Genomic DNA, 18,132 nt, shown 5'->3' with positions numbered 1-18,132 from the left:
TGAGAAAAACATGCATATATAGTGCATGTAAACTTCTGGTTTCAACTGTATATAATCAAGATGGGGGGGCCCGGTCCAAATCTTGCAAAGTTTTCACACGTTGTACTGTGTTACCAAAGATTTTAGTGGCATCATATTTGTATAAATAAAGGAATCTATGTAAATCCTTTCTACTATGACTGGGCAGGAAATTTTCAGTAGTATTGTGGAGCAAATCAATGATAGAAAACTGATGTATGCAGAAGTGCAACTTGAACATCCTTTGCCATACTGCAAGATGTGTAATGGGTCCTTGTGTCTCGCTTTGAGGGACATTCTGCATGGCTTGGATGTGACTATTACTTCTGTAACCTAACGGCATTGCCCCTGATAGTGGTCACTGTCAGCAGTTTTAGGTTATACTTACATCAATCAGTGATCAAGCATGTCAACTGCTGTCTTACAAGAGTGAACATGACCTAGGCTCACGGAATGGATTACTCCCTGCGGGCATCCCAACTAGCAGAGCATCCTTACAGGCATTCTGCATACAATACTGTTGAAGCTCCGCTGCTGCTTGAGAAACCTGCAAAAAAAAGACAAAAATATAATAAACGGATGGGAACTTCTCCTACAGACAACAAACTGTGATGCTCACTAAAACTGGAAGGACTGTTAAGGACTTGATATACATAGCCAGCACATAAGAGAGGTTGATCAGTTTCCTGCAAGTATCACAAGTGGAAAGGTTAATTTAGATCCAGGCCATTAAAAGACCATTAATTGGCTATAAACAAGAAGATTGATGGTCACTTACTGGCTTATTTAGGCAGACGGAAGAAACATTCTATGGGCCAAGAATGATTAATAAAATAATTGCTCGTTATACAAAATTATGTAATTGGAAGCATATCCCCTGTTCACAACTATAACGATTTTTAAGTAGGATTTTTTTTTAAAATTGCATCTGTTTAACGATTGTTTTGCTTGTTCATCGGATGGTTGCCGGTTGGGTTAGATAGACTGCTCACTCCCTGATTATTGGCTCATCTAAATGGGCCAATACACTGATTTTAAGAATTAAAAAAAAAAGTCGCTAAAAATGTAAACTGGATACACAACAGAAAATGGCCTCATGGCGCGTTCATTCCATGATACCCAGTAAATAAATGTCTGCAGAATCATAGTCTTGTATGGGTGGTAGTTAGACTTTCTCAGTAAAATACTGCTGGTTTCCCACAAGCTAATATTATACTTTCCAGGAGTAATTGCTTCCTTGTGGTTAAAATAGATTATGGGAACTTGCTTAGTGAAAGGCTGAGCTTCACAATCTCAAAACTAACTATTAAATTCTAATCACACACTATTCTGATGTTTAAAGGGAACTCACAATTAGCTATCTAAGTGAAGTTGAGGCCATCTAAGGCTTGTTATAATCTTTCCAATAATGTCCAGGGTGTAGCTTTGAAAGGAGAAAATGATGTTATAATCACATTACAATAACGTAGATTCCAGCTCACCACTGACTTTGACCCCTTCCACTCGGAGCTCGGACAACGGCTCTGCCACAGCCCAGATAAACAATAAATGGAGAAATGGTCCAGATTCACAACCAGATTCTTCTTTATTTAGATTAAACCCATACACAGGACATATGTGCATGGATTTCATCCAAGTAAAGAAGAATCTGTTCAGGAAAAAACATAATCACATTACACCACTTCTTTTCCCGTCATATGGGTGGGGTGCAGCACTGAGGAGTCACATTATTCCCATAATATCCAGTGCCCAGGTGATTGCTGTCATGCTTAGCCTGTGAATGTGTAGAGTGGGCTACAATATTGTTTCCCTTCACTGCTGCCTGTAAATTACACCCTGTATGTAGCTGAAAATGTAACAACAAGCCCCAGACTACCCTACATTTATATTTACTTTTCTGAAAATGACAACTAATGGAGCAGCAAGAGATCAGTCCTGTCAACAAGCCGCTTCCAACTGAAAAAAAACATTTTCTCATGTGCTGTGTCTTTCAATTGGAGGAGGATGATGGATGGGTTCTGGTCACATGCTCCTCCATCAACTGTCATTTTAAGAACAGGAGAGCGGTGGAGTTGATGAGAAAGGCAGCAGTAAAAAGTACAGTAGGAGTATCTGTAATACTTACACAGTGGAGAAAATAAGTATTTAATACACTGACGATTTTGCAAGTTTTCCCACCTATAAAGAATTGAGAGGTCTGTAATTCTTATCGTAGGTACACTACAAATGTGAGAGACAGAATCTTAAAATGAAAACCAGAAAATCACATTGTATGATTTTTACATAATTAAATTGCATTTTATTGCATGAAATATATATTTGATACAATAGAAAAACAGGACTTAATATTTGGTACAGAAACCTTTGTTTGCAATTACAGAGGTGGGTAATATTGAGTTTCAGCAACCTCCAAAGGCTAGGCCACTCCAGGACCTTGAAATGCTTTTTAGGGAGCCACTCCTTAGTTGCCCTGGCTGTGTGTTTCAGATAATTTTCATGCTGGAAGACCCAGCCACAACCCATCTTCAATGCGTTTATTGAGGAAAGGAGGTTGTTGGCCAAAATCTCGTGATACATGACTCCATCCTGCCTTAAATACGGTGCATTTGTCCTGTCCCCATTGGGTCATTCCATGGTAGCTTACGTTACAACACAATACACAGTAACTTACGTTACAAAGATGAGGGTAACTTACCTTACAATAAGTTTAATCCATTTGATGGTAACTTACTGTAACGTAAGTTACCATCAGCTTAGTAACAAAAGTTACTATACTGTGCGGTAAGGTAAGTTATCTATATTTCTTGTAATAAAAACTGTTGCTTTTAACTTGAGAGGTTAAAATACATTTTTTAAAGTTGCTGGGACTATCGTGTTTTAATACAATAAAAATAGTGCTTCTCCCGTTTACCAGAACAGAAAATTTGTCAGACTCATGAAGGACAATTGCCTTTCCTTTTTTTGTAACGTAACTTACCAAGTAATAACACCGTATTTTGTATTTAATTTTATTGTTGAAAAATCAAACTGTGTTGAAATCTATTGAAAATAAGAATATAAAAATGTTATACACTGGCGCTTAGTCACCTGAAGATGATAAGACGGGGGCCACAGAAGCAGCGGGTGGTAAAAAACAGGTTCTGTGCAGGACCCTGTTAGACAGATTAACCAGTAAATAATATTGAAGAATCACTGCGCTAAACTGAGGCTCGAGCAATAATGAATTATTGTAGTTGATATCAGCAATTATTGATATTGTACAGCACTTACTTACATTGTTGCTGCTGTTGTGGTGTATGCCTAGGGGACCCCTGTAAGTAAAGAGTTGCCCTCGGCTGCAGCGGCTTGCTAATATAAAAGTAGAATATACAAGATGTTAAATGGATGTACTAATTTGGTTGTGGCCTGCAAAATAAATTGCCAGGGGTATTGGTATAATACACTTACTTTTTGAAAATATGTAGGCTGCACATAAAGCGATGTTAAGTGGGATTAGTGTTTGATTTCAATGGTGTGATGAACCAGTACTAGTAGACAATAGAGTAAAAATCCCATCAGTTATTTAGATTCTTCCATTAACCTCACCAACAACCATCCAAAAAAGCATAAATTGGTGTCAATTGGCACTCACCAGTTTCCACTCAGGTGAGCAAATGCAGGGAAATCAGAAGAGTAGTCCAATGGATGCGGTATTATTTGTACTGCTCTATGAGCACAGCGACTTGTAATCGGACGCTGAGGACACGGCGTGGTGATTAGGGCGGAGCTAGTGTGACGACACAAATAGCTAACCCTGACAAAGAGGGGAGCCACCCCTTGAAATGCGTTGGCAGCTTGTCTCTCTCGCGCACCCGTCCCTGCTATTTGTGACGTCACACTAGCTCCGCCCTAATCTCCACGCCGTGTCCTCAGCGTTGCTTCCGGCCGGGGCATGCGAGGCGCTGGTGGTTTCTTGTTACTCGCTGGTATACTACCGCCCAGGAACCTCGGACTCTGGCGCAAATCCAATTACAAGTCGCTGTGCTCATAGAGCAGTACAAATAATACCGCATCCATTGGACTACTCTTCTGATTTCCCTGCATTTGCTCACCTGAGTGGAAACTGGAGAGTGCCAATTGACACCAATTTGTGCTTTTTTGGATGGTTGTGGGTGAGGTTAATGGAAGAATCTAAATAACTGATGGGATTTTTACTCTATTGTCTACTAGTACTGGTTCATCACACCATTGAAATCAAACACTAATCCCACTTAACATCGCTTTATGTGCAGCCTACATATTTTCAAAAAGTAAGTGTATTATACCAATACCCCTGGCAATTTATTTTGCAGGCCACAACCAAATTAGTACATCCATTTAACATCTTGTATATTCTACTTTTATATTAGCAAGCCGCTGCAGCCGAGGGCAACTCTTTACTTACAGGGGTCCCCTAGGCATACACCACAACAGCAGCAACAATGTAAGTAAGTGCTGTACAATATCAATAATTGCTGATATCAACTACAATAATTCATTATCGCTCGAGCCTCAGTTTAGTGCGGTGATTCTTCAATATTATCTATTGACAATAGTTTAATGTACTATATACAGTACATTCACTCCTTTTTGTGCCTGCCTTCAAAGAACAGTCTGTAGCCAGTTTTTGGCTTGTGAATGTAACGTAAGTTACAATGGCATAACCCCTAGTTGCAGAAAAGCACCCCCCAAAGTATGATGCTCCCGCCACCATGCTTCACGGTTGGGACAGTGTTCTTGGGGTTGTATTCATCCTTCTTAAACACAGTGAGTGAAATTGATAACAAAAAGTTCTATTTTGATCTCCTCCGACCACATGACCTTCTGCCATGCCTCCTCTGAATAATACAGGTGATCACTGGTGAACTTCAAATGGGCCTGGTCATGTGCTGGCATGAGCAGGTCTTCCCGTATAATTTTGAGCTGACTGTTGGCCTTTCTCAATCATCCTTACCCCACAAGGAGAGATCTTGCATGGAGCCACAAACTAACGAAGATTGACAGTCTTGTGAAGCTTGTGTTTCTTCCATTTTCTAATAATTAAGTCAACGGTTGTTGCCTCAGTCCATCTCAGCTTTGTGCTGGTCTACAATTTTGTCCCCGGTGTCCTTACACAGCTCTTTGATCTTGGCCATGGTGAAGAGGTTGAAGTGTGATTGTGTAGACAGGTGTCTTTTATACAGGTAACGACTTCAAACAGGTAAAAAATTATACAGGTAATGAGTGCAGAGTAGGAGGACTTCTTAAAGAAAACCTAAACGGTCTGTGAGAGCCAGAATTCTTGCTGGTTGGTAGGTGATCAAATACTTATTTCATGCAATAAAATGCAATTTAATTATTTAAAAATCATATAATGTGATTTTCTGTTTTTATTTTAAGATTTTGTCTCTTACAGTTGAAGTGTACCTATGATAAAGATTACAGACCTCTCCTTTCTTTGTAGGTGGGAAAACTTGCAAAATCAGCAGTGTATCAAATATTTATTTTCCCCACTGTATATTACTAAGTACCACAAAATCATATCCCTACTAGGGATGATCAAATAGCTTCAGATAAGTGTTTATCCAAATAGTTATAGCGCTTCCCGAATAGCTGCCTCGGTAACATGGAGCGCTTCCGATGATCAGTTGTTCAGAGCCGAGGCTGCAAGTGTTGCGGCTGTGTGACAGTCACAACACATGCATGGAGAACCCAACAAACAGGCTCTCCATGCATGTGTTGTTACTGTCACACGACATATGCAGCCGCGGCTCCGAACAACTGACCATCGGGAGCGCTCCAGGTTACCGAGGCAGCTATTCGGGAAGCGCTATAACTATTCAGATAAGCACTTATCTGAAGCTATTTGATCATCCCTAATCCCTACACATTTGCAAATTAAACAAAGTAGACAACCCCTTTAAAGGAGTATTCTTTCAGTGATTCCAAGAATAGGGCTCAGCCTCCTAAAAACAGGTCAGTCTTGAATGAGAGGTGATTATGTTCGGCCTCCACCTAATCATCATCTTTGGAACTGCCAAACACAGCGCTTTACTATTTTTGCCAGTCCTGTAGACAATATATGGAGAGGACAAGCACCTCTGCTCCATTACAATTGGGGCTTTGTCCTGTTGTTGGAATTCCAAGCCCCATTCTCATGATTGTTGACGGTCACAGCAGTTGAACCCTTAGTGATCAGTAAGTAGGTCAGCAGGGTTTTGCAGGGTAATCTGAGGATAGCATGTGGTAGGGGTTAAAACACAGAATTCAAGGATGTGTAACAGGTCAAGTTGTATGCTGTTGTTTATTTACAGGGACGATTTTATGACCTTGAGATTATCCTTACTGTGACTAGCTGGCAAGCTCTTGCAAGTCTGATTCTGCTCCCTCCTGTAATAGGCACCTCAAGGTTAGAGACATTGTATATACACAGCCTGGTGGGGGCGGGGCTAGCTTTCTCAGCTCTGCTTCATTCTAAATCTAAAAGCTCTGATTGTGTCAGAACGGCTGCACCCAGTAATCTAAGTGATACATCGTTGGATTCAGCTTCTCTTTGCCTGATGAGGTAGCAAAAAACTGCTGACAGATTCCCTTTAATTGTGGTGGTTTCGGGACCACCCTTTTGATATTAATGACCTATCAGTATTAAAGTCCTGCAAAAACTTTATTATTTCTCATTCCGTTTATATCCACTTCTAGATTTAGTTACAAAAAGAGCATCAAAACCTGCAGAGGCATTTCCCCAAAATCCGGAGTTTGTTTCTTTAACAAACTGAACAGTTCAGCAGTTGTCTGTACATAACAATACAGCAGTGCCACCCACTTGGTCTTCCACCCACCTGCCAAGCTGCAGTACCAATCACACTGGCATGGAGCAGTGCCGACACTATTTCTGCACTCTCCCACGCACTGCAGATCCAGGCGGGAAATCAGTGTTTACTTAGCGATGCTGGAAGTGTGCAAGGAAATACACAGAGCAGAAATCATTCATGTGCAATAGTTGTTTGTGGTGACCTGCTCGGTGCACAGCATTTACGCTTCGTTTTATATGTCCAATGTTTCTAATTATAGTTTCACGCAGGAAACATTTTATCCAAAGGGAACAGTTCTTCATTCCTGTAATAATGCCATCAATTTTGCAGTGTTCTCTACCTTGCGATTTAATTGGTCTTAAACACCCCGAGCCAAATATACTAGGGTGAGGTACGTGGGAAAACTACAATATTGGAAAGCCAAATTCATACAAAGAGGGATAAACACATCATAAAGGTAACCCTATTGGTCTTATGGGGGAGAGACGCAGCCATGGTTGGCGCCATTCTATCTTTCCACAGACATTGTAAACTGGTACAAGACGTACCCCCTTACAGACACCACCATTGTATTACAAGTGTTGGTGGAAAGGTTGTTAGAAATATAAGACAGACATAAAAAACACAATGGTAACAAAAAATGGTGCCCAGTTTAGTTTCCACTGTATAGATATGCACCATGTCCTCCACTTCGACAACAATGCTTTTATTTTTTCATTGGGTCTAAAATATATAATATTTTGAAAATGTTATGATAAAATATGATTTGTGTATCCAGCTTCTTTGCACACCTATAGGTCCCAATGTTATTCCTACTGATCCAATGAAGTGACCAGTTTAGCCTGAGCAGGTTGGGTTGAGCTGGCCATAGAATTAAGATATTCATCAGATCCAGATAAATTTTGTAAAATCTGATGACAATCTGATGTCTTTGGTGATCAGACACACCAGATTAGCAGCAGATACTCCTTACGTTCGGTGGATCTGCCAATGATCTGTAAATAAATGTCGTGTCTATATACCCTGCCTCACTCATCAATCCCCTCCATTTTTTGCTCACCTACAGGTAGTAGAAGAGTCCAGACTACAGTAGTACTTTGTACTAATAACCTTACTTTAAGATAGGTCATCAATATAGGACCAGTAGTAGCAGCAGCTGGATGTAGACATAATAGGAACTGGAGCACCGCAACTCCATCACATTGTTTGGTGTCAGCTGATGGGTATGGCCAATGTACCCAACTCCAGCTACTAGAGTACGGAGGTGCAGTATTCAAATTCACTAAGCATTGACACAGACTGCTGCCAGAGGCTTTAACAGCTGATAGGCAGGGTGCTGGGTGTTTGTCCTCAACCAATCTGATACCGATGACTTAAATGCACTTGACAACCCCTTTAAAGTGAAGTCATCATCAGAAATTACCTACATATTAAATTAGTTTTTGTGCTAATTTTATTTTTTTAACTTTGGCATTTTTTAATCGTATCACAATTTTTATTAACAAAATAAAAAACATAAATCATGCATCTTTCACACTGACCACTGGGGACTTTTTGGACTCCTAACTTCCTGTTGTTTCAGGAAACAACACATGCACATAATCACAATGGTTAGATCCAGAACTTATCTTTTGTACTGAATTGTCTATTCAGCCTGGGCAAGGATCACTGAAAAAGGAACTATTGTAACTTGTGGATCCTGTGTTATCAGTGGTGTATAGAGGTGTTACCTGACATAGTAATCCTGTCTCTTATTAAAAGAAAACTCCTGTAAACTCTTCTCGAAAGGACAGTAAGTAGGAGTCTAAAAAATCCCCAGCGGCTGGTGTGAGAATTGTAAGATTACTATTTTTTTTTCAATAAAGATCATAATATTGAAAAAATATATTATATTATACCATCAGTTTGAAATAGTAGAGTACATTTATTAATATACATCAGTCTGTCATAGATGTCTTTGAAAAACATGACTTTTAGGCTAAACACCAGATTTATAAAGCTCCTACATCTCATTTTCCACCACATAAGCCAAGCAGAACTCATTTATAGAATATTTCCATAAATTTTCTAAAAAAAAAAAATGTGGAGACAAATCTCCATAGATGAGTTTTCACCACATTACAGCCCCGGGGAGAACGAGTGCCGCCACCACAGGAACAGTGCTGGCGTGGGAGGTGAGTATAGGCTTTATTATTTCATTGGGGCTGAACATTTAGTGGTTATCCCTTTTCAGAACAATTTCACCTGGAACCTGCCGGAAAATGCGCCATTATTAATCCGCATATAATGCACAGCAATGTAAAAACGACAATTCTCTGCCCATGTTCAGACTTTTATTACTTCTTTTAACCAATTTAGGGTTGGTAAACCATGAAATGGTTAAAAAAGTAGCATGGTCATTCTATGGGAAAGCCATTCACTGCTTATAGTTTAACATACAGATAAAAAGATGCCGGCAAAGGAGCCACTTTAGGGGAATGTCCGCTGGATGTATCCTGAAGTGGTTTTGACTAAGATCATGTGCACATACCCTAATACGATGACATCTTTGTGACTTCCCACCATCAGAGTGGGACTCTTAGGCAGTCACTCGGGATGTTAGACACCTCTTCCCTAACACTATGTGGAACGTTTTTCTGTCCTGTTGTGTATTGGAAAGTTGCAGAGTTTCCTAATAGAGAGTGATAAAACCTTTCTGTAAATTAAACCGTGATGTGTAAGTACGGCTGCGGTAGATAGTAGATAGTGACATATCTATTTCTAGCCAATGATACGTTTACTTCTCCTGCATATGACACCATGGAAGCATGGCCGCACAGACCCCTTATGTCGCAGAGTATCATGTGAGCAGATAATATCTCACTGGCAGTTTCTCGTAAGGATAAGCTCCCATTATCATTACCAATCATTTCACTATCTGGGTTCACAGCTGATCTAGCTGGCAGACGGTTTGGTTTCTTCTACAGGGCATGCAAAATCAATAGCTTGGAAACACAGGAGCGAAACATTGAGTAAATAGAGGCATGCATTATTCAGCACACCCACCGCCTGCAGGCTGGACCCTGCACACAATGCCCCAATTGTCTCACAGACGGAGAGGACAACTCGGATGCTCGCGCCAGCGCGTGATACAGTAAATATAGCTCATATCGTACTTTAGAAGGCGATTTAGAGGCAAAGAAAGGAAATGGAGATATAAACTTTACAAATACAGTCTACAGCTGTAAAAGAATATAGTTGTACACACAACAACCTGTTTAAGTATCAACTGCTTAAAAAATAAATTAAATCACATTTTTTTTTCACAGACACTGCAAAATGTCCTGTATTTTTAGGATTGTCCAGCCAGTCACTGGCTAACATGGTACCAAGATATATATCTTTCCTGTATCAAAATGTAGGACTGTCCAAAAATGTACAGACTGTCTACCAAAGTGCAGCCGGTGGGCCACATCTGGCCCTCTGGCTGGTCCAGTCTGGCTTGTGGACCGATACAACTGAAGAGTTGACAACAGTGGCCCACGGGTAGCACCATGAGGCCGCTCATTTTCCCGCTAAATATAATGGTAGAGAAGGGAGCCACCGGCTCCTTCTTCCACAAATCAGGCCCAGCGACTGAGACACCAGATGTGATAACGTCACTACATCGCAACTGCAAAGAGCGGAGCAGAGAGCTGGGGGAACGGGAGAGGTGTGTTTGTTTTTATATGTGTGAATGTGTGTGGAATGTGGGTCTGTATATGGGGGAGCTATGTGGTCGCTCAACCTGTATATAGAGTATATCACAAAAGTAAATACACCCCTCACATTTTTGTAAATATTTTAATTATATCTGTTCATGGGACAACACTGAAGATATGACACTTTTATACAATGTAAAGTAGTCCGTGTACAGCTTGTTTAACAGTCTAAATTTGTTGTGCCCTCTAAATAACTCAACACACAGCTGTGAAGAATATTGGAGATATAATTTCATGTCAATCATATGTATCCTATCTGGCATTGGATCATAAAACCCCCTTCAGCTTGCAGCTGTATGAGAAAGCTGGAACATAGCTCTGCAGGGGGGCCAAGCCTCAAAAGCTGTGAGTGACAGATCTCACACCTTGACCAGCTCAGAGCAGAACAAAGGTATGCTTGAAATATAGAGTTCTGCTGAAGCTGCAGACACCTTCTAAAATGTTCCAGAAACATAATTCCATGAGTTATGGCGATAAAATACGTCATAGCCGTACAACATGTATATTTCCGAGATCACCAGAACATGCTGAATGCCCGCCTAGGTTTCAACCTGTTCTCGAACCCAGGGGTATGGAGGTATATGGAACAGTCAGTAAAAATTAGATAGCAAAGCTGTGTTTGGTCTTACCGTGTAGCAGGGGCCTGGACAGATCCGATAGAGCTAAAACCGCCTCCCTAGGACCATCTATTAAGGAATTATGACCCATTTTACGTTTTGGAGTTTTTAGCTGCGGAGGCAAGGGGAAGGAATTTAGGGTCAGCTCAGAAAACAGGAGGGGAGTGACCCACAGGGGATAAAGACTATTGTAATGCCATGTGGGCTCTTTCTGTTATGTAGGTGGCCCACTTTGACAGTGAGGGCTACGTCGAGTAATGTGCTGTGCAGGACATAGGAGCCAGTTGGCAGCCCATGCCCCCTGTGGCCCAGAACACACATAATCACCCGGATATTGACATGATCCTTCTGCTTATATCTTTTGTTCTAACACTATCAGTATATGCATATCTGACCATTGTATATTTATGTATTTATGTATATAGTGTATTGTCTAGTGTGCCCTTAATGTAATTAAATATATAATTTAATCCTGGGCTGCTCTTTTATCTTGATCCACATGTCGATTTTTCGGTTTAACTTTCCATGCTACCGGGGCTTGCTTCTGGCCCGATATAATCCAGTTAACGGACCGGGTTTATATCTATTGGGGAACTGGTGGCAGTCCTACTGGACAAGCAGCTCTGTTTCACTAGTGCTAGTGAAAGGGGCCTCTCAGCCTGTCAGGAATGTGAGCGAGTATGGTGTCACGTCAGTGACTGAGTAGGCCACATCATCTCACTCCCCGTACCTCCCTGTGCCCGTGTGAATGGGGGGGTCTGTGTAAAACTATACCAAGCTACCTTATATTGCTCAGGGGGTGCAGACCATCACGTTGGTGAAAGGGGGAAGACTGCATTATGTGATACATATGACGTAATTGTGAGGCGGGGTGGCGAGATGCGGATTCATCACAACAGTCAATGTATAAACCACTGGCAGCAAAAGTGAGTTCATCCCTAAGTGAAAATATCCCAAATTATGCCCGATTAGCCATTTTCCCTTACCGATGTTATGTGACTCATTAGTGTTAGAAAGTCTCAGGTGAGGATAGGGAGCAGGTGTGTAAAATTTCGTATTATCGCCCTCATACTCCAGGGATATGATCATACTACGCATTTTTTCAGCAAATTTTTGGCTGTGTTTTACAGTACCAGCTAGGTCTATGAGATTTCAGAAATCTCATGCACACACCTTGCTTTTTTGCCATCAGTATTTAGAGTTTTGCATGGTTTTTTGCACAATAGAGCATGTCACTTTCATGTTTTTCTGCGTTTTTCACAGATTGACATGAAGGGTGGTGAAAATCTGCAGGAAAAATGCAGGTTTCAGGTTTTGCTACATTTTTATGTGCCAAAACCTGATTCTGTAGAATAGGACTTTTTTTTGCACTAAACTTTATTGGCATCTACAAGAGACAAATCTAGCATGCCAAAAAAAGGCAACAAAATCGCAAGAAAAATCAAGTAAAACCTGCTTTTTTCAGCAGCTTCTTTCCCACCAAGAGATCAGGTTTTGCTGAAGAAAAAAAAAATGCTGAAAAACGCCTAGTTTGAACTTACCCTAATACTGGTCATTGGAAGTTCTACATGGTACCTCATGGCAAAGGACTCTCTTAAGATCTGAAAAAAAGAATTGTTTCTGTAGATAAAGATGGCCTATAATAAGATTGCCAACACCTTGAAACTGAGCTGTAGCATGGTGGTCAAAACCATACAGCGGTTTAACAAGACAGGCTCCACTCAGAACTGGCTTTGCCATGGTCGACCAAAGAAATTGAGTGTACATATTCAGCATCATATCTAGAGCTTGTCTTTTCAAAATAGTGCTGCCGACATTTCTTCAGACGTTACCGGGGTGGGGGGGGGTCAGCCTTTCAGTGATCAGACCATGCGCCACTGCACACTGCATCTCATTGGACTGCATGGCTTTCGTCCCAGAAGAAAGCGTCTTTTAAAGATAATGTAAAAGAAAGTCCGCAAACACTTTGCTGAAGACGTGCAGACTAAAGACATGCCTTACTAGAACCATGCCCTGCGGTCTGATGAGACCAAGATAAACTTATTTAGTTCAGATAGTGTCAAGCATGTGAGCAACTAGATGAGGAGAACAAAGACAACTGTGTCTTGCCTATAGTCAAGCATGGTGGTGTGAGTGTCATGGTTTGGGCTGCATGAGGGCTACGGGCTGTGGGGAGCTTCATTAAGGGAACCATGAATACCACCATACACATAATGAAGCAGAGCATGATCCCATCCCTTCGTGAACTGGGTTGCAGGGCAGTATTCCAACAAAATAACAACCCCAAACAAACCTCCAAGACCACCCCTGCCTTGCTAAAGAAACTGAGGGTAAAGGTGCTGAACTGACCAAGCATGTCTCCAGACCTAAACCCGATTCAGCTTCTGTGGGGTCTGTTCAAATGGAAGGTGGAGGTGCGCAAGGTCTCCTTCATCCACCAGCTCCAAGATGTCATCATGGAGGAGTGGAAGAGGATTCCAGTGGCAAACTGTGAAGCTCTAGTGAACTCCATGCCCAAGAGAGTTAAGGCAGCGGTTGTAAATAATGGTGGCCACACAAAATATTGACACATTGGGCACAATTTGGAAATTTTTACTTAGGAGTGTACTCACTTTTGTTGCCAGTGGTTTAGACATTAATGGCTACATGTTGAGTTATGTAGAGGGCACATCAAATTTACACGGTTGTACAGTGACTACTTTACATTGTATCAAAGTCTCATATCTGAAAAGAAATTAAATATTAATAAAAATGTGAGGGGTGTACTTACTTTTGTGAAATACTGTAGGTTGTCTATGTGGTGGATCATACGCATATAGGGGGCTATGTGTGGTCATAAATTGTATATAGGGGGTATGATTGGGATCATACTGTATATAAGGGGCTGGGTGTGGGTTTATACTGTGGGGGCTGTGTGGGGCGCATACCATATATAGGGGTTATGTGTGGGCACATATTGTATATAGGGGCTATGTGTAGGCACATACTGTATATAGGGGCTATGTGTGGGTTCATACTGTATATAAGGGGCTATATGTGGGCTCATACTGTATATAGGGGCTATGTGTGGGCTCATTGTTAATAGGGGCTATGTGTGGCCACATACTATATATAGGGCTATGTGTGGGCTCATACTGTATATAGGGGCTATGTGTATGATCGTACTGTATATAGTAGGCTATATGTGGTATTATGCTGTATATAGGGGCTATGTGGGGCCCATACCATATATAGGGGTTTATGTGCAGGCTTATACTATATATAGCGGATTATGTGGGGGCTCATACTGTATATACAATGGGGAAAATAAGCATTTGATACACTGCCGATTTTGAAAATTTTTCCACCTACAAAGAATGGATAGGTCTGTAATTTTTATCGTAGGTACACTTCAACTGTGAGAGACAGAATCTTTAAAAAAAATCAAAAAAAATCACATTGTGTAATTAATTTGCATTTCATTGCAAGAAATATATAATTGATACAATAGAAAAACAGAAGTTAATATTTGGTACAGAAACCTTTATTTGTAATTACAGAGGTCAGACTTTTCTGTAGTTCTTGATCAAATTTGCATACACTATGGCAAGGATTTTGACTCACTCCTCCATACAGATCTTTTCCAGATTTTTCAGGTGTCAGGGCTGTCGATGGGCAACATTAAGTTTCAGCTCTCTCCAAAGATTTTCTATTAAGTTCAGGTCTGGAGACTGGCTAGGCCACTCTAGGACCTTGAAATGCTTCTTACGAAGCCACTAGTTAGTTGCCCTGGTTGTGTGGTTCGGTTCATTGTCATGCTGGAAGACCCAGCAGCGACCCATCTTCAGAGCTCTGAGGGAAAGAGGTTGTTGGCCAAAATCTCGTGATACATGACACTATCCATCCTCCCATCAATACAGCATCCTGTCCCCTTTGTAGAAAAGTGTGATGTTTCCCTCAACAAGCTTCATGGTTGGAATGGTGTTCTTGGGGTTGTACTCATCCTTAGTGTTGAGCGATACCGTCCGATACTTGAAAGTATCGGTATCGGATAGTATCGGCCGATACCCGAAAAGTATCGGATATCGCCGATACCGATACCCGATACCAATACAAGTCAATGGGACACCAAGTATCGGAAGGTATCCTGTATGGTTCCCAGGGTCTGAAGGAGAGGAAACTCTCCTTCAGGCCCTGGGATCCATATTAATGTGTAAAATAAAGAATAAAAATAAAAAATATTGATATACTCACCTCTCCGACGCAGCCTGGACCTTACCGATGTAACCGGCATCTTCCGTTCCTAAGAATGAGCGCTTGAAAGACCTTAGATGACGTCGCGGCTTGTGATTGGTCGCGTGAGCGGTCACGTGACCGCCACGCGACCAATCACAAGCCGCGACGTCATGTAAGGTCTTTCAAGCGCTTGAAAGACCTTAGATGATGTTGCGGCTTGTGATTGGTCGCGTGGCGGTCACGTGACCGCTCACGCGACCAATCACAAGCCGAGACGTCATCTAAGGTCTTTCAAGCGCTCATTCTTAGGAACGGAAGATGCCGGTTACATCGGTAAGGTCCAGGCTGCGTCGGAGAGGTGAGTATATCGATATTTTTTATTTTTATTCTTTATTTTACACATTAATATCGATCCCGATACCGATTCCCGATATCACAAAAGTATCGGATCTCGGTATCGGAATTCCGATACAGCAAATATCGTCCGATACCCGATACTTGCGGTATCGGAATGCTCAACACTACTCATCCTTCTTCCTCCAACACGGCGAATAAAGTTGATACCTAAAAGCTCTATGTTGGTCTCATCTGACAATATGACCTTCTCCCATACCTCCTCTGGATCATCCAGATGGTCACTGGCAAACTTCAAATAGGCCTGGACATGTGCTTGCTTGAGCACGGAGACATTGAATGCCCTGAAAGATTTTAATCCATGGCGGTGTAGAGAGTTACTAATGGTAATATTTGAGACTGTGGTCCTTGCTCTCTTCAGGTCATTAACCAGGTCCTCCCATATAGTTCTGTGTTGATTCCAGGACTTTCTCAGAATCATCCTTAACCCACGAGGCGAGATCCTGCATGGAGCCCCAAACGAAGGAAGACTGACAGTCATCTTGTCTTTCTTCCATTTTCTAATAATTGTGCCAACAGTTGTTGTCTTCTCACCAAGCTGCTTGCCTATTGTCCTGTAGCCCATCCCAGCCTTGGGCAGGTCTACAATTTTGTCCCTGGTGTCCTTAAGACAGCTCTTTGGTCTTGGCCATGGTGAAGAGATTTGAGTGTGATTGCATGTGTGGATAGGTGTATTTTATACAGCTAACAAGTTCAAACACGTGAAATTAATACAAGTAATGAGTGCAGAGTAGGAGGGCTTCTTAAAGAAAAACTAACAGGTCTGTGAGAGCTAGAATTCTTGCTGTTTGGTAGGTGACTAAATTCTTATTTCATGCAATAAAATACAATTTAATTATTTTAAAATCATAAGGGTGGTTTTCTGGTTTTTGTTTTTAGATTCTGCTTGTCACAGTTGAAGTGTACCTATGATAAAAATTACAGACCTTTCCATTATTTGTAAGTGGGAAAACTTGCAAAATCTACAGTGTATCATCATCAACAAGTTAACTTATTTCAGTTCTTCAATACAAAAATTTAAACTTATATACAACCCCTGGCAAAAATTATGGAATCACCGGCCTTGAAGGATGTTCATTCAGTTGTTCAATTTTGTAGAAAAAAAGCAGATCACAGACATGGCACAAAACTAAAGTCATTTCAAATGGCAACTTTTTGGCTTTAAGAAACACTAAAAGAAATCAAGAACAAAAAATGTGGTAGTCAGTAATGGTTACTTTTTTTAACCAACGATAGGGGAAAAATTATGGAATCACTCAATTCTGAGGAAAAAATTATGGAATCACACAGTAGATTTTCATACCCAAAAATATCACCTGCCTCAAGTTAGATCTGCTCGTTAGTCTGCATCTAAAAAGGAGTAATCACACATTGGAGAGCTGTTGCACCAAGTCTACTGACATGAATCATGGCTCCAACATGAGAGATGTCAATTGAAACAAAGGAGAGGATTATCAAACTCTTAAAAGAGGGTAAATCATCATGCAATCTTGCAAATCATGTTGGTTGTTCACAGTCAGCTGTGTTTAAAATCTGGACCAAATACAAACAACATGGGAAGGTTGTTAAAGGCAAACATACTGGTAGACCAAGGAAGACATCAAAGCGTTAAGACCGGAAACTTAAAGAAATATGTCTCCAAAACAGGAAATGCACAACAAAACAAATGAGGAAAGAATAGGTGGAAACTGGAGTCAACGTCTGTGACCGAACTGTAAGAAACCATCTAAAGGAAATGGGATTTACATACAGAAAAGCTAAACGAAAGCCATCATTAACACCTAAACAAAAAAAAACAAGGTTACAATGGGCTAAGGAAAAGCAATCGTGGACTGTGGATGACTGGATGAAAGTCATATTCAGTGATGAATCATGAATCTGCACTGGGCAAGGTGATGATGCTGGAACTTTTGTTTGGTGCCATTCCAATGAGATTTATAAAGATGACTGCCTGAAGAGAACATGCAAATTTCATTGATGATATGGGGCTGCATGTCAGGTAAAGGCACTGGGGAGATGGCTGTCATTACATCTTCAATAAATGCACAAGTTGATGTTGATATTTTAGACACTTTTCTTATCCCGTCAATTGAAAGGATGTTTGGGGATGATGAAATCATTTTTCAAGATGATAATGCATTCTGCCATAGAGCAAAAAGTGTGAAAACATTCCTTGAAGAAAGACACATAAGGTCAATTGTTGTGAAATTGGATTCTGGGCTCCCCCGGTGGCCACTGGTGGAATTGAACTTGTGTTCATCATCCTCTCTGTTCACCTGTTCCCATCAGGATGTGGGAGTCTCTATATAACCTTGCTCC

General features: G+C 41.0%; 1 protein-coding gene and 1 long non-coding RNA gene across 2 annotated transcripts in view; both read right to left on the bottom strand.

The window, feature by feature from the left end:
- Positions 1-18,132, bottom strand: part of GNG10 (G protein subunit gamma 10) — a 63,606-nt gene that overhangs the window by 24,059 nt on the left and 21,415 nt on the right. Inside the window, exon 2 of the mRNA XM_077250980.1 lies at positions 407-565. Within this exon, the coding sequence (XP_077107095.1) occupies positions 440-565 (126 nt within the window). The 3' untranslated portion in view covers positions 407-439. The remainder of the gene's footprint in view (positions 1-406; positions 566-18,132) is intronic.
- LOC143791689 (uncharacterized) lies at positions 2,043-3,526 on the bottom strand. The gene is made up of 3 exons (XR_013219923.1): positions 3,466-3,526; positions 3,293-3,366; positions 2,043-2,196 (listed from the first exon to the last, which is right to left on the bottom strand). It is a non-coding gene; the product is annotated as an uncharacterized LOC143791689 (long non-coding RNA).

The sequence above is a fragment of the Ranitomeya variabilis genome, chromosome 1 (assembly GCF_051348905.1).
Source record: "Ranitomeya variabilis isolate aRanVar5 chromosome 1, aRanVar5.hap1, whole genome shotgun sequence".
Lineage (NCBI taxonomy): Eukaryota > Metazoa > Chordata > Amphibia > Anura > Dendrobatidae > Ranitomeya > Ranitomeya variabilis.
The sequence above is the reverse complement of the archived record's forward strand: the minus strand, read 5'-3'. Positions and strand labels throughout refer to the sequence as shown.